General features: G+C 46.2%; 3 protein-coding genes across 3 annotated transcripts in view; 1 reads left to right on the top strand and 2 right to left on the bottom strand.

Annotated features, from left to right (window-relative positions):
• Positions 1-22482, bottom strand: part of LOC140721392 (uncharacterized) — a 1266977-nt gene that overhangs the window by 120385 nt on the left and 1124110 nt on the right. The gene's annotated exons all lie outside the window — the stretch shown is intronic.
• Positions 1-22482, bottom strand: part of LOC140721387 (NACHT, LRR and PYD domains-containing protein 12-like) — a 469945-nt gene that overhangs the window by 137348 nt on the left and 310115 nt on the right. The window lies entirely within an intron of this gene.
• Positions 6454-22482, top strand: part of LOC140721389 (uncharacterized) — a 39530-nt gene continuing 23501 nt past the window's right edge. Inside the window, 2 exon segments of the mRNA XM_073036235.1 lie at positions 6454-6500; positions 8872-10431. Coding sequence (XP_072892336.1) covers positions 9253-10431 — 1179 coding nt within the window. The 5' untranslated portion in view covers positions 6454-6500; positions 8872-9252.

The following is a 22482-nucleotide window of genomic DNA, read 5'->3' as shown; positions in this document are numbered from 1 at the left end:
ACAAGACCACAGCTCATGGTATTTGATGTCTCTGTGCCTGTTCCCGCTTGAGTTTAGAATTATGGGGGTGGGGGTGGGGTCCCGAATACTGAAAAGCGGAGTTATGGAGAGGATGTTTCCCATAATGCGGAGCCCAGGACCAGGGGTACACCCTCAAGACTACAGGGAAATCAATTCAGAAGAGAGATGAGGAGGAAGACTTATGATATTATGTTTATTCAACACGGCCATGTCTGATCTATGCTTCTGTTCCCATCCCCGTCTATCTCCACGTCAAATGTACCCACCCACCGCCTACAATCAGACAGATAGATAGATAGACACTTTGCTGATCCTACAGGAATTTACTTGGAAGATTTAGAAATTTAGAAATTTCTATATATCTCCATTTAAAATGAGTGGCCCTTTTCGATCCCTGTCCGTTTCTCTCTCACTGATCAACAGAGATATCAAAGAGCCCATCACATTCCCTTGAGTATTTCCCCCGTCTCAATCCCTGGTTTCTATCCCAGTTTAACTCCCCATTTCTCTTCCGTCCCCATTCCCTCCAATTCCTCTCCTCCGTCATTCTCTCCCACGCCTCATTCTGCCCCCTCACTTGCTCCCTGTTTATTTCTCACCCACTTCCATCCCATTTTCCACCATCCCTCACTGGTTGTCGCCCCCGTCTCTACCCTCTGTTTCTTGCCTCTGCCACTTCCCTCCCATCTCTCCTCAGTCTGTCTCGCTAACACTCCAACAGCCTCTTGTTGCTCTCTCTAACTCAGTTTGTCTCTCTCAATACCACCACAGCCTGTTCTCTCTCTGTCTTTCTCCCACTTCCCTTCTCTCCTTCTCCCTCTTCCTCTATGTCTCTGTCTCTTTCTCTTCCTACTTTGCTTCATCCAACTCCAAATGCCAGCAAGTTGAGATGTCACCAAGGATACTTACCTTGTCGATGTCACTGTCGCACATTGAAAGGGACGGGGCACTCTTAAAGAAACAGTCACAGTACGACCGCAGGCTCGTAACAGCCGCAACACAACTTCCCGACTTTTGAACTCAATGCTTCAACTAATAAAGACAACCATGCCATTTGCATTCTTATCCACCCAATCAATCTGTGCAGTCTCTTTCAGGGAGCGATGAACTTGGAGTCTAAGATCCCTCTGATCATCGACACTGTTCAGGGTTTTGCATTTAACAGTGTACTGTCTCATACATTCGACCTACCGAGCTGCCAAGATGATCATCACTAATCAAATCTCACTGAGATTTCTCAGGTCCTGTTGAATTTATTGCCAAGTGCACAAGTACGGGAAGGTACAGGTACAGAGAAACACTGACTTGTGGCAGCATCACAGGCAAGTACATTCAGATAACACACGGAACACAAATTATACGATTCTCTGTCAGTAACAATGTTATGAGTGCTGAACAAACCAGTTGGAAATGGGGTTCAGAGCTAACCCCCCCCCCCCCCCCCGGGAACTATGCTGCTAATGAGAGAGAGAGAGAGAGATGAAGAACAGAGGTAGAGACATCTGCTACAGATAAGGGAGAGAAAAACGATTGAGTTATTGTATTTTGGCTCTTCAAGGATTATTTACCTTTCGCTACAAGGACGTTTCTTTGTTCGTTAACATTCCTGAGGAGACAGCAGAAGTGGCCTAGTTTGATGGACATAGACATATTGAGTTGATGGATGGCTGATACCCCGTCAGTGGGGTTAAAAGACGGGTCTGTGGAGAAACCCTCAGACACACCAGTGGACACTAAAAGAGTGTTGTGCACCCACAGGAAGGTGGGGGCTTAGAGGACCGAATCAGGAGATCGGTCACAAAGCTCACAGTGTGACGGCAGGGCTGGTGGGGGCTTGTGTGTTTGTCCACTCATGCCAGAGTGACGAGTCCACCACGGAAGAACGGTCCAGCCGAGAACGGAGGGGTCATAACCGAATGTCAACAACGGTACAACGGAACACGAAGAGAACAGAACGTTTGCCTGCTGCAGCTGCTCAATCTCTTTCTCTCTCTCTCTCTCTCTCTCTCTCTCTCTCTCTCTCTCTCTCTCTCTCTCTCTCTCCCCCCCCCGCAGCACGAACTGAAGTTTATATTCTTCTATGACAATTCATTTACCCTTAGACATTGATAGAGCTTGTTTCTTATTATTGATTATTATTCCTACACTTCTATGTTTATTATTGCTAACCTGTTTTATATGTATATTTGCATTTTTGATATTGTTTTGCTTCGTTTACTAATAAACACCTTTAGTTACAGTACCACCAGTCTCCAACTTATCCTTCCATTTCTGCTGGTCTGTTAACCCATTACGGGGTATGTAACACAATCTATATATATGTTTTATGTCATTAACAAGATATAAAATACATTGTGTCATGATCAATATTAAAATGTGCATTTTGTATCAATAACAGACTTGCAAATGTTGAATTTGGTCCCTGTCTCCATTCCTCCTGTAATCCACAACCAGCAACTTTGTTTTTGACACAATGAGGGAGAGGTTGTTTTCTTGACACCACTGTGTCGGGGTGATGACTTCTTCTCTGTAGGCTGCCTCGTTATTATATGGGATCCGGCGGATCAATGTAGTGCCGTCAGCAAAAGTAATTAGCAGATTGGAACCCGCCACTGCAGCCCCACAGTGCACTATGTACTGATTGCAAAGCTACGAAATTGCATGTGAATAGTCTCCCCTCCCCGAACTCCACTCTTTCTGCGTCACCAGCAGACTGGGACATCTCACATCTCGCTGCCTCCGCCAGGACATTAAACTGTGAACAACTGTGGTCAGGGACTGATCTCTGGGGTACTCCAAACGCTACCTCCTTCCAGTCTGAAAACGACCCACTCATCCAGACACACACTACCGGCAGTTTATCATCTCCAACGACAAAGCCTAATCACCTACTCCAGATGTTCAATACCATTGCTGACTCTGAGTTTACCACCGTCAAATGCCGGGAGGGACATAATAATCAGAAAGTCTCTCGTCACAGCCGTGTAAATAAAATGTGATCTCAGTAGGTGTGTGGCGCATGCTCAGAATGCGAAGGAGACAGACAAACTGAGCCAAGTCACAGACTGATGAAGGGGAGGAATGATCAATTTTGATACAGAGAGGGAAGCAGAGAGTTTGATATTGTGCCTGATGCCGGAACTGTGGCCAGTTAGAAGATGTAATCTTGTTCCTCTAAATTGTTTTGAGATGTGAAAGTGTTTTAATCAGAAGGCACCATGGAGACTAAAATTATTTCAGTTGAAATGTTGTCCTTCACCCACTGACGTGCTTTGTAAGCTTTTAACAGTGTAGAAAAGGCAAAGGATTTGTCTATGGGACTCACAAACACAACAGCACGTTAGTTCCGCTGTATCTGTCAGTTCACCAGCGCTTGAATGTGGAGGCGGAGATGCCGGAGAAGACAGCATCTGGGAGATGTTACAGACTCGCTACAAGGAGAGCCCGATCACGTGTCCATGTCCGTGACCTGATTGGATACATCTCATGACGTTCAGAGCACTGTGACGTCATTCACTGGCTCTCATTTTGGAAGGGATTCCGTCAGCAATCTCAGATACACCAACAGCTTCACACTGGGAAGTGGCCGTTCACCTGCTCCGTGTGTGCGAAGAGACTCATTCAGTTAACCCACCTTGTGATGCTCCGGTGAGTTCACAATAAATAGAGGCCACATTTCTGTCCGGAGTGAGCAAAGAGTTTTACTCAATCATCCCAGCTGCTGCAACACCAGCAACTTCACATCAGGGAGGAAGTTCAAATCAGCTCCGTGTTAAATGTTTAACCATCACGGTAACTGAAGGCAGCTGCAGGTTCATGAGGGACTGTTACTGTCAGATTCTGCAGTTCTTGCGGCTGCTCATCGCACCCAGGACTGAACCCTGGTGACTGAGCATTGGAGGAGTCCGTTCTGCTGATGTTAGCCTTAAACTAGACTGGTGTTTAATATTGTGGATCTGTGAAAGATAAATCAGTTCTGTATAAAATCCCGTGTCTCGCTTGAGAGGCCACTCGGCCCAGCTGGTCCCTGCCCATGTTTCTGTTCCATATCAGTATATGAAAATCTATCCCTGTCGTTCCCCTCTCACCCTCTCTGAGATGACAGGTTGCAACTAGTCACCACTCCGTCGGATAGGAGATTTCTCTTCAATTTCATAAAATCACAGAAATCTATAACATATTACCGATGCTTTGGCACAGAATGTTGTGCCGACCATGTAACTTACTCTAGAAACTGCTTAGAATTACCCTACCGCATAGCCACCTATTTTCCTAAGCTCCATGTACCTATCTAAGAGTCTCTTAAAAGACCCTATTGTATCCGCCTCTACCACCGTCGCTGGCAGTGCATTCCACAGACACACACACCACTCTTTGCTTAAAAACCTTAGCTCTGACGTCTCCTCTGTACCGACTTCCAAGCAGCTTACACCTATTCCCCCTCGTGTTAGCCGTTTCAGCCCTGGGGAAAAGCCTCTGGCTATCCACACGACCAATGCCTCTCATCATCTTATACACCTGCATGAATTCCCTGCATGATTTTCTCCGGGCTGAATAAGACGATGAGCTCACTGTGGTTGTGACGTTCTTCAGGGCTCCGGACGAAGTTGGTTAAACTCCTTCTTCTCCGCTCTTTTCAACGTTTTGGGTCATTTTCACCAATTTTAAAGGACTGTGGCTCAGACAGCTGGGTTGTTGCAATTGGTACGTTGCAACAGATCACTAACGGAGTCTGGTTTCGATGTTAAAATCATTATCTTCATTAGTATCCACTCCAAATATAAAAGATTAAACGAAATAAACAGAAGTTAACAGTGTAATGCGTATATATAGCTCCCAAACTATCAAGCTTGGGAAACAATGCTTAAAGCCTTATGATGGTAAAGTAGAAAAGTTCAGTAATCCACGGAATAAGTGAGTGAGAGGAGAGATTTGTAAATCCACACGAACATGTAGAGAGAAGGCAATTACGAAGAATTCCACACACATTCCACGCCGGGTAAACGAAATAACAGCCGCCGAAGATCTTATCTGTCGATTAGTTCCGAAATCCACTTAGAAATATCACCAGGTGACGGTGACAGGAATATCGTCTTCAAGTGGTTACCACAGAACACCGGATTCCAGGTAAGGGCCAACAAAAGTGATACCACAGGACACTCCAACAAATCCACACAAATGGATGATAGGAAGTGACAGTCACACATCCGTTGTGCACTGCGTGCCAATGATCAGATCAACCCAACCTTTTGGGCATGGAAGAGTTGCAGCCTAGAGCAGTCACACGCTGAATTTCCAACAGCTTGTCTCCCTCTCCCTCTCCCGCTCCCGCTCCCTCAGGCTGCCGCAGCTTGTGTCTGACGTCACAGCCCCGCCTCACTCAGGCACTTAAAGCGACACTCACAGTAAACGAACCTGCGGTCTCGTAACACAAAGCACCTCTAAAGTCTGACAGCAGACTGGCGAGTGAATCTTCGATGGTGCAGTGTCAGAAACCGAAGAGTTGCCAGCCTGAGTCAGGCTTTGGGGCTCCAGAGAGAGATGGGGTCTAGAGTTTACGAGGAGGAGGAGGAATCAGACCAGCAGGATGTGGCTACAAAAGAAACATTTGGAAACTGGTTGACCGAAAAAATTGGTGGTTAATTTCTGCAAAGTACTGGAGGAAATCAAGAGATCCGGCAGCAATTGTGGAGAGGAATAAATAGACAACGTTTAGAACGAGCCTCTTCAACATGCCTACACTGTGTACTCCGCTGCTTAGTTGCTGCCTGAACTGCAGAGTTCCTCCAGCATTTTGTGTGTGTGCGTCTCTGTATTTTCAGCAACTGCAGAATCTCCTGTGTTTTATATCTGCATTTTACTTTGGCATGAGCTGCACGTTGAAATTGAGTATATTGTTTCTGGAAGCCGCTTTCTGCGTGTGGTGAACTACATATACCTGTCTGGACTGCTCCTGTGGCTCCTCCCACAGACCCCTGCTGACTGCTCCTGTGGCTCCTCCCACAGACCCCTGCTGACTGCTCCTGTGGCTCCTCCCACAGACCCCTGCTGACTGCTGCTGTGGCTCCTCCTACAGACCCCTGCTGACTGCTCCTGTGGCTCCTCCCACAGACCCCTGTATAAAGGCGACTGAGGCCTGTTGCCCAGCCTCATTCCCCAGGATGTAGTGTTGTTCATTTTTCCAGTCAATAAAAGCCGATACCTCGTTTCCTACGTCTCAGAGTGAGTTATTGATGGTGCATCACTGCGTTAAAACAGCTACAGATTTTTCTACACACACACGAAAAAAACTGAGGTATGGACATTGATCCACTGCTTGCAGAAATGTTTAATGGCACCAACATTACCCATAAAGTCCTGCGTTAAAAAATTTTGACCGGCTTTGAAGCACCGATGAAATGCGCAGGCGTCAGGGCTGTGACGTCTCCGAATATCACGCATGCGCGCAGTACACAAGGCCTTGCAGATATCGGTTGCAGGTAAGAGCGATTCTCAGTCTTTTTATCTTAAACACCGTTTTCAGGGCAATTCCTGTGAACTTCGAAAACCATGACCCGCAATCCCAGGACAGCCCTGCCCTCTTCCCTGTCTCTCAGCCCCACGTTCCGTACACGGGCCCCGGGGAGCTTCCGGCTGATGAGGGAATGGGAACCGATGGATCTCTCAGACAGAGCTGAGCTCCAGCTATCCAAATACAAGGATTTGGAACTCCGAGAAAGGGAACAAAATCTTTTACATCACCAGTTGAGAAAATCGCCGTTGTTCTACCTCCAATCACTAACAAGAGAAAATCTGCAGATGCTGGAAATCCAAGCAACACTCACAAAATGCCGGAGGTATTCAGCATTATTACTCTTTTCCATAGATGTTGCCTGGCCTGCTGAGTTCCTCCAGCATTTTGTGTGTGTTGCTTGTTCTACCTCCTTTTGTTCTCGACTTTTCTACCAGTGAGAACATGTTTTGTCCCATTCTCTCTGGGTACGTAATGATATCAAACACCTTTGCCCTGGGAAACAAGCAGCTTTCGCATCACAAATGTGCCAGACTCCAATGAGACAGACTACTGCCCTTCCCTTCATATTCATTGGGATTGCATTCACTGAGCTCACCACCGTTAGTCACTTGGGGGAGAGTTCAGAGGAAATATTTATGTAGAATGCAGAAACTGGTGATGCCTGCGTGCATTGTGGTGATGCAAAAGTTGCTGGAGAATTTGCAAGTGGGAAGAAGTGGAGTGATATTTGGAAATCTGACTTTTTAAAAGTGTAATTTAGCTAGCAAACCACATATGGACAATGTGCAAAAGCTTTGGTGAGAAAATCATTCATTACCCGTTACAGGCCTGCTACATAGGTTGTGTGAGAGTGCAGATGAACTCGATCGAACCCAGAGGAGATCAAAGTTCCTATTGACAGTGAAAATGAATACAGCTGAATGATAATAAAATACACTGCGCACATGTTGTCACTGGCTAAAAATGCACAGTACAAGCTTTACATGCACACTGGTCATTACAAATCAGAGGGGACATTGGCAGGAAGGTGGGGAGACCTCCAGTGTCCCTGATGTCCTCACCTACAAGATGTGCATCCAGCTGCAGCTTGTAATCCAGCACTTTAAGGAGTTGGATCATGAAATGGGTGAATTCCAGATCATCCAGCAGATGGAGGGGAGTGATGGATATGACATGAAGTGAGATGAGTTACACCCAAGGTTCAGGACACAGGAAACTGGGTGAGAGTCAGGAAGGGGAATGAGGTTAAATAGCCATCGCCGAGTACTCTTGTTGCTATCCAACACAGCAACAAGTGGACCACTTTAGAAACTGTTGGGGGGAATTGCCTGGCAGAGGAAAGTCAGAGGGGTGATAGGGGATTGGTTAGTTAGGGGAACAGAACAAGAGGGGACTAATATCCTAGTAGTAAAACTTGCTAGAGGTAATGTTGGGGTGGGGGGGGGGGGTGAAGTGTTTAAAATAAGTTGTAGGGGGAATGGGAGCCAGAATGACAGAACAGATAGTGGAGAGGGTGAATTGAATTGAATTGACTTTATTAAGTACATACTTCATAAACGTGAGGAGTAGAAATCTTTACGTTACGTCTCCATCTAAATGTGCAATGTGTAATTTATAATAGATAGTCTGTACAGAGGACAGTCAATATAACATCAAAATGCAATTGTATCAGCATGAATTAATCAGTCTGATGGCCTTGTGGAATATGATGTCCCGGAGCCTGTTGGTCCTTTTGCTGTGATACTGCTTTCTGGATGGTAGCAGCAGGAACAGTTTGTGGTTGTGATGAATTTGGTCCCTGATATCCTTTGAGCCCTTTTTACACACCTGTCTGTGTAAATGTACTGAATAGTGGGAAGTTCACATCTACTGATGAGCTGGGCTATCTGCACCACTCTCTGCAGTTTCCTGCGATTAAGGGAAGTACAGTTCCCATACCAGGCAGTGATGCAGCCAGTCACAATGCTCTCAATTGTGTCCCTGTAGCAAGTCCTCAGTGGCCCCATCCCAAAGTTCTAAATACTGTGAAAGAGGTGAAAGAGGTGCTGCTGTGCTCTTTTCACAACACAGCCGGTGCGTACACACCATGTGAAATGCTTGGTGATGTTTACAGATTGCAGATGGCAGAAATGCCCTATTATTATAGAGACGGGAAGAGCATCAAAGAATTTAATGGTCATTCCAGATACCAGCACTGTGCCAAGGTACAAGATTATTTCTCTCTCCAACTTGAGTTGAACTTCACTGTGATGTCAGATCACACCTTGACAACTCAAGTCATTTCATCTGAAATGTTGTCCTTCACCCATTGATGGATTTTGTAAATCTTTTCACAGGTTAAAAATGACAAGGAATTTGTCTACGGGAATCTCAAACACAACATGCCAGTTTTGCTGTCTCTGTCCAGATATTTAAGAGAGGAGCAAGGGATTCACTCAATCATCCTTCCTGCTCAGACTGTGGGGAAGGATTCACTCAATCATCTGACCAACTGGTGTGCTCGTCATTTGCTGGGACACTGGGAGTGGATTTAGTCAGTCATTTCAACTGAAGGTACATCAGCAAGTTCACACTGGGCAAAGCCATTCATCTGTTCTGTGGGCGAGAAGGCATTCAGTTGGTCATACCACCTGTGGACACACCGGTCAGTTCTCTCTAGGCAGAGGCTGGTCATCTGCTGAATTTTTGGGGACGGATTCACTCGGTCATCTGACCTAATGGCTCACCAGCGAGTTCACACTAGGGAGCGGCCATTCACCTGCTCAGTCTGTGGGAAGGGATTCACTAAATCATCTCACCTGCTGAGACACCAGTCAGTTCACAGTGGAGAGAGGCCGTTCACCTGCTCAGACTGTGGGAAGGGATTCATTTGCTCATCCCAACTGAAGGTACATCAGCGAGTTCACACTGGGGAGAGGCCATTCACCTGCTCAGACTGTGGGAAGGGATTCACTCAGTCATCCGACCTACTGGCACACCAGTCAGTTCATACTGGAGAGAGGCCATTTACCTGCTCAGAGTGTGGGAAGGGATTCACTTGCTCATCTCACCTACTGAGACACCAGTCAGTTCACACTGGAGAGAGGCCATTCACTTGCTCAGACTGTGGGAAGGGATTCACTTGCTCATCTCACCTACTGAGACATCAGCGAGTTCACACTGGAGAGCGCCCGTTCACCTGCTCAGACTGTGGGAAGGGATTCACTTGCTCATCCGAGCTGAAGGTACATCAGAGAGTTCACACTGGGGAGAGGCCATTCACCTGCTCAAACTGCGGGAAGGGATTCAATCATTCATCTGAACTGAAGGTACATCAGCGAGTTCACACTGGCGAGAGGCCATTCACCTGCTCAGACTGTGGGAAGGGATTCACTTGCTCATCCCTACTGAAGGTACATGAGCGCGTTCACACTGGGGAGAGGCCGTTCACCTGCTCAGATTGTGGGAAGGGATTCACTTTCTCATACAAACTGAAGGTACATCAGCGAGGTCACACTGGGGAGCGGCCATTCATCTGCTCAGACTGTGGGAAGGGATTCACTTGCTCATCCCAACTGAAGGTACATCAGCGAATTCACACTGGGGAGAGGCCATTCACCTGCTCAGACTATGGAAAGGGATTCACTCAGTCATCTGAACTGAAGGTACATCAGCGAATTCACACTGGAGAGAGGCCGTTCACCTGCTCAGTGTGTGGGAAGGGATTCACTCAGTCATTTAAACTGAAGGTACATCAGAGAGTTCACACTGGAGAGAGGCCGTTCACCTGCTTAGACTGTGGGAAGGGATTCACTCAGTCATCCATCCTAATGGCACACCAGCAAGTTCACAGTGGGGATCAGCCGTTCACCTGCTCAGAATGTGGGAAGGGATTTACTCGGTCATCTCAACTGAAGGTACATCAGAGAGTTCACACTGGAGAGAGGCGGTTCACCTGTTCGACTATGGGAAGGGATTCACTCGGTCATCCATCCTAATGGCACATCAGCGAGTTCACACTGGGGAGCGGCCGTTCACCTGCTCCGACTGTGGGAAGGGATTCAGTGGGTGATCCGACCTATTGGTACACCAGTTCATACTGGGCTGTTCACCTGCTCAGTGTGTGGGATTCACTGAGTCAGCTCATCTACAGACAGCAGCGTTGTTCACACTGGGTAGAGACTGATCACCTGCGCAGACTTTAGGAGGAGATTTTCACAGCCAAATCAACCAAATGTGCACCATTGAGTTCACACTGTGGAGAGGCCGTTCACCTGCTGCGAATGAGGGAAGCGATCCACTCAGTCATCTAAGCTTATGTAACTCTCGCCTCGGCCAGCAGCTTAATATACGGGGTGATAGCCCCCCACCCCAGCCCGGTCAAACTTAAGAAATCTCGTTTGGGTGGATGCTGCTTGAGGTGTCCCCGTTACAAATTAGTACGCTGAAATAACAAACAGTAAACAATATGTGATTAAATGATTGAGCTTTATAATTCTTACTTTGACCATAGCATTAGTAAAGAAAATTGAAAAAAAGAAAATGTGCCCACTCTCTCCATTTGCATCTTCTCATGTCTCCCTGGCAAAAGCCTGTGGTAATCTCTCTTCCAGACTCACAAGAAAGAACATTTCTGTCATTGGATAGTCCCAGACTCCAAAACCCTGTTATCTCTGGTCGCAACCTAAACATTGCTGCTACAGAGAAACCATTACCTCAGCAGTGAAACATTACAGAGAGGCCGTTACTTTAGCAGTGAAACCTTACAGCATGTTATACTTGTGACACACTACTGGGTTCACACTGGGGAAAAAGTTTCAATAAGCTGCGTGCTGGATATTTGTCATGCACCCTGGTCACTGGGCATGGGAGCAGTTTCTTCTGCTGCACATTCACCTTTAATGGACTGGAGTTTAATATTCTGGGTCTAAGACAAATAAATCAGTTCTATTTTGAATTCTGTCTTCGGTATTTAGGTTTCACACAACTAGTGTACAGTAGGGAGTCAACTCAAGCCAGCTGGACCCTGCCAGTGATTCAATTCCACGACAGTCCTTTTAAATCCTCTCCTGTTGTTCATCTCTCGCTCTCCCTGGATGGTGAGATCCACCACTGGATCCATCATCCAGTGGTGACGGATTCCAAACAGACACCACTCTGTGGTGAAGAGGTTTCCTCTGAGTTTTCTGCAGAGTGAAGAAGTCGAGGAGAAGGAAATCAGAAGTGGGGCGTGGCAATGTCAGAGTAGAAACATTTTGAAGCTGATTGACAGAGAAAATCTTTTGTTTGTCTGACTGATGACACAAACTATACCCATGGCGAGGTGCTCCACTGGTCGAGGAACTTGTGTGCATTGGGAAATGCTTTATCTACTGAGGGAGTTGTTCCTGCTTGTTTATCTTGTAATATTATATCCGGATGGTTATTATGGATTGTCCTATCTGAAATAATGTATTGATTAATGTATAATTTTGTCACCATCTCGTCTTCTTAGATCGTTGGAATGTCTCCCATGGAGGGTCATACTCATTCCACTGTTTAATGTTTCCTTCCAGAGTGATGATTCATTTTTTTGAGTTGGCCTCTCATTTAAGTTTTCTGGTCTGTATTTCTTATCACGATTGCATATACACACATGGAGTGCTGAATCCAGTTCATTTTTGATTAAATCATATACTTAGAAGTTTTATCTGACAGTTGTGTGATCTTTCCTCATGTGTGTTATTTCTCTTCCTCCTTCTGTCCAAGGTCGTGTTAATCTCAGTGGGTTTGAGTGGAAATAGTCTTTTCTAAAGCTTTCTTAAGATCTTGTTTATCTTTCTAAATTTTACTGATTGAAATGGGACCAAGATAATTTTATTAAAAAAAATTCAATGTCAGTATTGATGAAAATGTTTATTGCCTGTGTGGTATTTGCTAATTATTGAGCTCTATTTGGTAGGTTTTTTAAAGCCTTGAACTAACTTTTGTCAAAGGTTTTCTGTATTCCGCACTACTTTCTATGTTCTTTGCTTGTTGATATTCCAGATACGTGGGTACCCAGCGTTCCGGTGAAGGGTCTTGGCCTGAAATGTTGATTCCCATCCATAGATGCTGCCTGACATGCTGAGCTCCTCCAGCACTTTGTGTGTAGTTCTCTAGATTTCTAGCATCTGCAGGTCCTCTTGTTTCCCAGATACTTACATATTTATTGAAAGATCAAGCTGCTATTGGGTTGTGTGGCTCTGTTGTTAAAATATTAAATAAAATAATTAGAAAGAGGTGGCATAGGGTTGGAAGGTGTAGAATATGTGGGTAGAATCAAAGAACAGCAAATGTACAAAACAAATCCTTGATGAGAATTGTATAGGGACCTCCAAACAGTAGTAAGAATGAGGTCCACAAATTTCAATGGGAAATAGAAAATACGTGCCATACGGGCAATGTTACAATAGTCATGGGGGATTGTCATGCAGGTGATTAGGAAAATCAGGATGGTGTTAGTCTCAAGAGGAGGAATTTCCTAGAATGCCTACAAGATGCTTTTTTTTTCCGAGCAGCTCGTGGTTGAGCCCACTTGGGGATCAGATATTCTGGATTGTTGTAATGAACTGGAATTAATTAGGTCACTAAAGTCCAAAGAACACTTAGGGGCAAGTGATCTTAATTTGATCAAATTCACCCTGACATTAGAGAAGGAGAAGCTAAAGTCAGATGTGGAATAAAGAGAATTAGAGAGGCATGAGAGAAAAATTGGTCAAAATTGATTTAAAAAGAACATGGGCAGGGACAAAAATGGAGCAGCAATGGCTGGAATTTTTGGAAGCAATTTGGAAGGCACAGGATATATACAGTGGCATGCAAAAGTTTGGGCACCCCTGGTCAAAATTTCTGTTCCTGTGAACAGCTAAGCGAGTAAGAGTTGACCTGATTACAAAAGGCATAAAGTTAAAGATGACACATTTCTTTAATATTTTAAGCAAGATTACATTTTTAGTTCCATCTTTTACAATGTCAAAATAACAAAGAAGGAGAAGGGCCCAAAGCAAAAGTTTGTGTGCCCTGTATTGTCAGTACTGAGTAACACCCCCTTTGGCAAGTATCACAGCTTGTAAACACTTTCTGTAGCCAGCCAAGAGTCTTTCAGTTTTTGTTTGGGTAAATGTCTGGGTTCAGTCATAAGTAGCAAAGTACTGACTGTGGAAATTACAAGTCAGAATATTATTAGAGTCACAGAGAGCAGCAGCACTGAAACAGGCCGCTCGGCCCTTCTAGTAAATGCCGACCTGTTTTTATTGTTATTGCCTAGTTCCAACAATCTGCACCAGAGCCTCCATACACCTCCCACCCACGTCCTCACCCAAATTCCTCCTTAGTGTCTAAATCGAACCCACATCCTACACTTCCACTGGCAGCTCATTCCACACTCTCACCAACCTCTGAGTGAAGAATTCCCCGAAAATAATTCACTTTCACCCTGAACGTATGCCCAATGTCAGGGTGAGAGGGAGGATGGGGCAGAGAGGGAAGACAGTAAGGGGAGGGGTGGTCAAATGCAGAGAGGGAAACAGAGCAGAGAGATTATACTGAAAATCTGTCAGAAAAAGTAATTGAACTTGCTGCAAACCTACTCTCCATATCCTGTACATTCTTAATCAAATTATTGATCTATATGACAATAATGGTTGATGTTCAAAGTAAATGTTATTATCAGAGTACATATATGTCACCACATACAACCCTGAGATTGTTTTTCCTACAGGAACACTTAGCAAATCTATAGAATAGTAACAGGATCAATGAAAGATCAAGTGGAGCATAGAATTCAACAAACTGTGCAAATGCAAATATAATTAAATATCAATGAATAATGAGAGCAATGGGGTGTAACCCTGGGGAACCTCACTAGGCCCGGGCCTCGAGTCCAATAAACAGCCTCCCACCATCACTCTCTGCTTCCTACCATCAAGACAACTGTGCATCCAGTGAGCCAGCTCTCCCTGGATCCCGTGTGGTCTGACTTTCCACAGCAACTTACCATGCTGAACCGTATCAATGGCCTCACTGATGCCCATATCGGCCCCGATCCTGGGACAGAGGTGTCACCGATCAGAGGGCATGGATTTAAGCAGAGGATGAAGAGGTTTAGAGGGATCTGAGGAAGAGATTTCTCACTCAGAGGGTAGCTGAAATCTGGAACTCACTGCCCGAGGTGGTGGTGGAGGCAGGTCCCTTCACAACATTTACGAAGAGGATGAGCATTGAAACTGTCGAGATACAGTCGGCTATGAACCAAGTGCTGATAAATGGGACCAGTGGAGACAGTGAGTGGATGGTCAGAACAGGTATGGCCGGCCAAAGGCCTGTTTCCGTGCTGTGTGATCCACCACTCCGGACATGCTAAATTAATGATGCAAGGCATTGATTTCAAAACTCCACACCCCTCTCCAACCTGAAATAAATCTGACTGCACCCCTTTGTCACCACTGGGAATATCTGTTTCTGTCAAGGTAACATACAAATTGATCACTTCTGCTAAACAACTGGCAATTGATGAAGTTTCTGTGTCTTCTTCCATTAATGTTGCTGCCTTACAGTAAAACTAACCCTCTCACTGTGTCAGAATCAGTGATTAAATCAGACCCCAAACACTGTGCTTTCATCCCTGCACGTTATAACTGGAACCACCTCACTGAGGGTCTGATCGAGACATGGGATCACATCTGCCCTGCTTCTGACAATTCAAATACCCTCAGAATGGTTTTCTGATTCAGTCTGAAGGTTATGGTACATTCAGCTCGACGTCAGACCTGACAAACCATGTCTTCCCACAGCTGGTTCCACCTGTTGGTGTGTCCTCTTTCCTCCACCGCCAGGGAAGCTGCATCTCCACACAAACTCCTCACTTGAGACGACTGTCTGTACCCGTGACACAGGAAATCACATCACTGTCACTCTCCTGATAACGTGTCTGACCTGCTCACCTCCGAGTATCCTCCCTCAACAAGCCTCTTCCTCAGTCACCGTCTGTGAGATTATATAAAAATACAATCACTGTAAAACGATCTATCAGACAGCTCCTGTACCCCTCCACCCCGGATGATGGTTTGCTGATTAAAACTCTCTCTCCTCAGCCCTTTCACTATTCCCTTTCCCTTTGCAAACTCCAGATATGCCAGCTGATCCGAACCCACTGTGAGGACATTTATATCTCACAGGAGGATGTAGAAACCCGTGTTGTTCTCTGATACAGAGGTCACTGACACTCCACCGCCATCCCAGTCTGCACCAACAGCCCATGACGGTGACAGCTCTTCCAGACACTGGGGCTTTGTAACAAACACAATGTTAACAGCAAGATTAGACAGCAATTCATTTGAAGAGAGAATTGTTGCTTCCTAAAAGGACACACCACCACTCAGCTGGCCGGGCAGCATCTATCAGAGAGAAAAGCCACACTCCCACTCCACCCCCCGCATAAAACAATGCAATCAGAGGTTTATGATCATTTTCAACATCAAAAGATTGCCCTGACACAAACTGATGAAATGCCTCACAAGGAAACAAAATGCTGAGCAATTCTTTTTCAATCTGGGCATAACGTGTTTCTGGATCAGATAATGAACGAGTTGCATGTGCCATTTGTAGCCATTCCTTATCATGTTATGATCATTTTCAACATCAGTAGATTCCCCAGTGGGAATCGGAATGAAAATGTTTGAACATCAGGAAGTCCCGCTCGGAGCGGATAGTTCAAAGGTTAATTTATTATCAAAGCAGGTATCCGTAAACAATTCTTGAGCTTTTTTTCTTCTCCGGAAAACCACGAAAGTCGTTCAGAGAGAAAAATCAAACTCCCACCTCAACCCCCGCATCAAAAAGACAGCATCCCGATCATCAAACCCCCAAAATCCACCCCTCCCGCACAAAAGGGAACAATATCGTCGACCCCCACCCCCCCCCCGCAAAAAAACACCCCTACCCCGCACAACTGCGGAGGAGCCGATGTCACCAGTGTAGAGGCGGCCGCGTCGGGAGCAGCGGACACAACGGGCGACCCCGGAAGATTCACAGGTGAAGTGTCGCCTCACCTGGAAGGATGTTTGGACAACGGAGAGAGTTCGACCGTCCGGCCCTTTCACTGTGACACCCCGAACTCCACATCAAATCCGTCCAAACGAATCTGGGTGAAATTTAATGACCAATAAATATAATTCCTCTCAGCGATCAGCTGTCTGAGTGATTCCCTGACTCTGAGAGGCAGGGTTATCTATGGTCCACACTGTCAGGGTGTTGAGTTTACTAGGAGACAAAGACTGCAGGGACGAGAGGTTTTCTGTTGACTAATACAGTGTGTGTGGACCCCGCTGGCAATTCTGGTGTTGTGACCCGAATCGAGACAAACACCACGCTGCCCACTCCACCAACAACACGGTACAGCCGGACACATAACAGGGGACTTGACATCTCATAACACTGGATTCAGTGATGAAACCCGTGATTAATGTTGTTGTCCCACCGAAAAATCCATTAAAGTGCTTTTAAATACGAGCGCTCCCCACAGGTGACGTCACACAACCCCCCCCCATTCGCCTGACGTCACACATGGGCTCCCCACACCGGGATCTGCCCTGACGGTCGCGGTGTCTTACGTCACCCACGTGCTGCTGTGCTCGAGCTTTATCGGTTTAACGGCTGGGCTAATAATTAACTGTTTATAAACATAGACTGATTTAACTGAAACCCGCACATTTCCTGTGTGGGTCTGAATTGTGTGTCGGGATGGGATGGGAATCGAAATTATAACCCTGAGAACTCTGTGACCTGGGGGTGGCTGAAAAGGGATCGGGGAAGATATGGAGGGAAAAACTAAATACGTGTCTGGTGTAAATATGGAAATAATATAGGGAAATAATGAAATAATTTGGGAAGTGCGGCGGTGGGTCGGGCAATATGTGAAGCGGGAGGAACAGTCACCGAGTCACGTGATCCTGTTTTACCGCCGATCGTCAGCATTTTCCGAGGCTCCGCCCAACGCCCGTGACGCAATAAGCAGATTGAGCATGCTCACATTCCCGGTAAAGGCAGTGCTATTTTTTCGTTCTTTGTGAAAGCGGGACGGCGGTGAGATCGGGATCGGGAGGGGGTTCTCGCCCCCTTGGACGGGGTGCCGGAGACGGATTATTCTCTGCGGGGCAACACCAACAATTTCCCTTCGGTGAGTATTGAAGCCGGTCCCGAGCGGGGAGGTCTGACGTTGGGTGGTGAGTTAACTTTCCCGAATTCAAACAAGATCAAGCCTGCAGATGCGGGAAATGCGAGCAACGCGCACAAAATGCTGGAGGAACTCAGCAGGCCGGGCAGAATCTAGGGGAAGAATACAGTCGACATTACCGGCCGAAACCCTTCGGCAGGACTGGAGAATAAAAGGTGGGGGTGGGGAAGGGAGAGAGAAACACAAGGTGATCGGTGAAACCTGAAGGGGGAGGGGATGAACTTTCCCGAACTGGCGGCCTCGCCTCGCTTCCTTCACAGAATCTGCCGGGGTCGGTCCGGGTCGGTCCGCTCAGCCCCTGTTGTTCTGGTCCTATTAGCACGATGAAGTAAAACATGTTTCCCTATTGTTACTGACAGAGAATTGTACAATTTGTGTTCCGTGTGTTATCTGAATGTAATTGCCTGTGATGCTGCCACAAGTCAGTGTTTCTCTGTTCCTGCACCTTCCCGTACTTGTGCACTTGGCAATAAATTCAACAGGTCCTGCGAAAAGTCAGTGAGATTTGATTAGTGATGATCATCTTGGCAGCTCGGTAGGTCGAATGTATGAGACAGTACACTGTTAAATGCAAAACCCTGAACAGTGTTGATGATCAGAGGGATCTTGGAGTCCGAGATCATCGCTCCCTGAAAGAGTCCGCACAGATTGATCGGGTGGTTAAGAAGGCAAATGGCGTGGTTGTCTTTATCATTGAGTTCAAAAGTTGGGAAGTTATGTTGCAGCTTTATAAGATTAATTAGGCCACATCTGGAGTGTTTTATACAGTTGTGGTCGCTCTCATTCTCTGAAGGATATCGGGGCTTTGGAGAGGGCGCAGAAGAGGCTTACCAGGATATTGCTTGGAATAGAGGGCCTGAGCTATAACGGGAGGTTGGTCAATCTTATGTTGTTTTCTCTGGAGCCGTGCCGGCTCGGGTGAGACTGAATAGACGTTTATAAGATTACCAAAGGATTAGAAGCAGTGTCTCAGAAAGGCAGCGTCCATTATTAAGTAACTCCTGCACCCAGGGCATGCCCTTTTCTCAATGTTACCATCAGAGAGGGAGATATAGAAGCCTGAAGGCACACACTTAGTGACACAGAAACAGTTTCTTTCCCTCTGTCTTCTGATTGCCGAATAGACATTGAACCCTTGAACACGACCTCACTTTTTAAATATATAGTATTTCTGCTTTTTGCATGATTTTTAATTTATTCATAGAATAACAGAAAACCTACAGCCCAGTATAGTCCCTTCAGCCCACAAAGTTGTGCTGACATGTTCCTGCCTTAGAAATTACTATGGTTACCCATTGCCCTCTATTTTTCTAAGCTAGTTTTTCTCTATTTTCCTCTGGTGCCGCCAGGTACCTATCCAAAAATCTCTGAAAAGAGCCTATCATGCCCACCTCCATAACCATTCCCGGCAGCCCATTACACCACTCTCCACCTCTCTCTGACTAAAAAAACTCACCCCTGATATCTCCTCTGTACCTACTCCCCAACACCTTAAACCTGTGTCCTCTTGTAGTTACCAATTCAGCCCTAGAAAAAAGCCTCTGACTACCCACATGATCAATGCCTCTCATAACCTTATATACCTCTTTCAGGTCACGTCTCATCCTCTGTCGCTCTGAGGAGAAATAGCCGAGTTCACTCAACCTATTTTCATAAGGCATGATCCCCAATCCAGGCAACATACTTTTAACTCTCCTCTGCAGCCTTTCTAAGATTTCCACATTCTTCCTGTAGTGAGGTGACCAGAATTGAGCACAGTGGAGTGTGACCAGGGTCCTATATAGCTGCAACAAAAACTCTCGGCTCCTAAACTCAATCACACAATTAATAAAGGTCAATGCACCGTAGACCATAGAGTCAACCTGCATATCAGACTTGAGTATCCTATGGACTCGGATCCCAAGATCCCTCTGATCCTCCGCACTGTGAAGAGTCTTCCCATTAATGCGATATTCTGCCATCATGTTTGACCTAACAAATTGAACAACTTCAAACTTATCCGGGTTGAACTCCATTTGGGACTTCTCAGCCCAGTTTTGCATCCTTTCAGTGTCCCACTGTGACCTCTGACAGCCCTCCACACTATCCACAACACTCCCAACATTTGTGTCATCAGCAAATTTACTAACACATCCCTTCACTTTCCCATCAAGGTCATTTATAAAAATTACGACGATCAATGGTCCCAGATATACATATACTGTAATTTTTTATTATTTTGTTTTTTTTTTCTATATCATGTATTACATTGAAATGCTGCTGCAAAGTTAACAAATTTTACACCACATGCTGGTGATAATAAACTTGATTATGAATCTGAGTGGATAGACGATATATTTTTCCTGGGGATTGAAATGTCTAATACACTTAAGGTGAGACCAGATGTAAGCGACAAGTTTGTCTCTTTCCACAGAGCGGTGGGTAGCTGGACCCTCTGCCTGGGGTGGGAGACCCCCACCAGTCACGTGATCCTGTTTGCCCCTCCCATTTATCCGCAGATGTAACAATCTCTTCACACATGCTCACTGTCTCCGGGTGGGTGGTGTTTTCCTTTCTGCTCAGTCTTCAATGTTTAATGTTCAGTGAGTTTTGTTCATAGTAACATTTAATAGAAATGTTTGGTTCTCCTTTTTATTGCTAATCGGCTTCATTGTCTTTCATGTTAAAGTTAGACATGTGGTGAGAGATTTATTGGAAGAAAAACCCCAAATGGAAGCAAACCATGACTGAAGACGAGGGAACAGCAACAAGTGAACCAGCCCGAGGATTGAGAGCACCAACTGGAGAGATCCCATCTGACTCAGAGATTCCAGTGATTCAGTCAGGAGAAAGTTTGGTGAGTCTCATTTACTCAAACACTGGTCCTTTAGACATTACATACCTGCACAAAGGAAGGTAGGAAATAGTTGGAGTGAGACTGAATGTGCCCAGAAGTAACAGTTATGCCTCTGCCAGACCCATTTACAATCACTCCAGGTCTGGTAATGTGCTGCCAGCAGCCCAGCCCTTTGAAATCACTCCCATTCCCGCACAGTGGTTACTCAGTTCAAGATCTTGCATCTCCTGAAGTAGCTTTTGGTCAGTTCTGAGTGGGGAGAGGGAAAGAGAGGGGAGGGTTTATACTGACTGTCTTTCAAAAAGAGGAATTGTTTGAACTTGCTGCAAACTCTCTCCCCATACCCTGTACTTTCTCACTAAATTATTGACATAGAAGACAAGTAGCAATGGGTGTAACCCCAGGGAATGTCACTAAGCACGGGACTCGAGTCCAAGAAACAGGCAGTCACCATAACACTCTGCCTCCTACCACCCAGCCATTCCCAGACCCTGGGGCTCTGTAACAAACTCAATGTTAACAGGAAGATTACTCACTGATTAAGATGATGAGAGAATTGTGGCCTCCTGAAAGGATACGCGAGCTGAGCTGTCTGATTCATTGGACCAGATCCACCCTCGTTGACAACGTAATTTACCCCTTGCCCATCCACCCAGGTCGTGTTACTTCCGATCACCCGCAGTACCCCAACCACCCTCCGTCCCCCCAGTGGCCCCACACCCTTCTGACCATTCACCCCACACCGACACATAGACAGGCCCCCTTCACCCACATCCACCCTCCCAGCTTGGGGAACCAGAGCAAACTGATCCCGCCATCCTGACTCAGTACAAAACTAAAACCAGGGATGCAAGACTGGAGAGCCCGGAGCCTCCAGCTGTCCGGCTCGGTCCCGGCCCTTTCCCACTGCAACCGGCCCTCGATTTACACAAACCCGAGATTAACACCTTCCTCCCCACTACCTGAACAGGAGAAACACCCGCATCAGCTGGGGTTGGCATTGCACTGCGATTTGCAGCAGGTCCCCGTATGCTGTGAAGCTCCCCCCGTCAGATATGTAGACCAGAACCGTACGTGTTAAGACTCCCCACTGTCGGATATGTAGACCAGAACCGTATGCGTTGACTCTCCACTGTCAGATATGGAGACCAGAACCGTACGTGTTAAGACTCCCTGCTGTCGGATATGGAGACCGGAACCATACGCGTTAAGACTCCTCGCTGTGGGATATGTAGACCAGAACCATACTGTTAAGACTCCCCGCTGTCGGATATGTAGACCAGAACCATACTGTTAAGACTCCCCGCTGTTGGATATGTAGACCAGAACCATACGTGTTAAGACTCGCCGCTGTCGGATATGGAGACCAGAACCATACTGTTAAGACTCCCCGCTGTTGGATATGGAGACCAGAACCATACTGTAAAGACTCCCCGCTGTCGGATATGTAGACCAGAACCATACATGTTAAGACTCCCCGCTGTCGGATATGTAGACCAGAACCATACTTTTAAGACTCCCCGCTGTCGGATATGTAGACCAGAACCATACTGTTAAGACTCCCCGCTGTCGGATATGTAGACCAGAATCATACTGTTAAGACTCCCCGCTGTCGGATATGTAGACCAGAACCATACTGTTAAGACTCGCCGCTGTCGGATATATAGACCAGAACCATACTGTTAAGACTCCCCGCTGTCGGATATGTAGACCAGAACCATACTGTTAAGACTCGCCGCTGTCGGATATGTAGACCAGAACCATACTGTTAAGACTCCCCGCTGTCGGATATGTAGACCAGAACCATACTGTTAAGACTCCCCGCTGTCGGATATGTAGACCAGAACCATACTGTTAAGACTCGCCGCTGTCGGATAT

The sequence above is a fragment of the Hemitrygon akajei genome, unplaced genomic scaffold, assembly GCF_048418815.1.
Source record: "Hemitrygon akajei unplaced genomic scaffold, sHemAka1.3 Scf000054, whole genome shotgun sequence".
Classification (NCBI taxonomy): domain Eukaryota; kingdom Metazoa; phylum Chordata; class Chondrichthyes; order Myliobatiformes; family Dasyatidae; genus Hemitrygon; species Hemitrygon akajei.
This window is presented reverse-complemented; position numbering and strand designations above follow the sequence as displayed.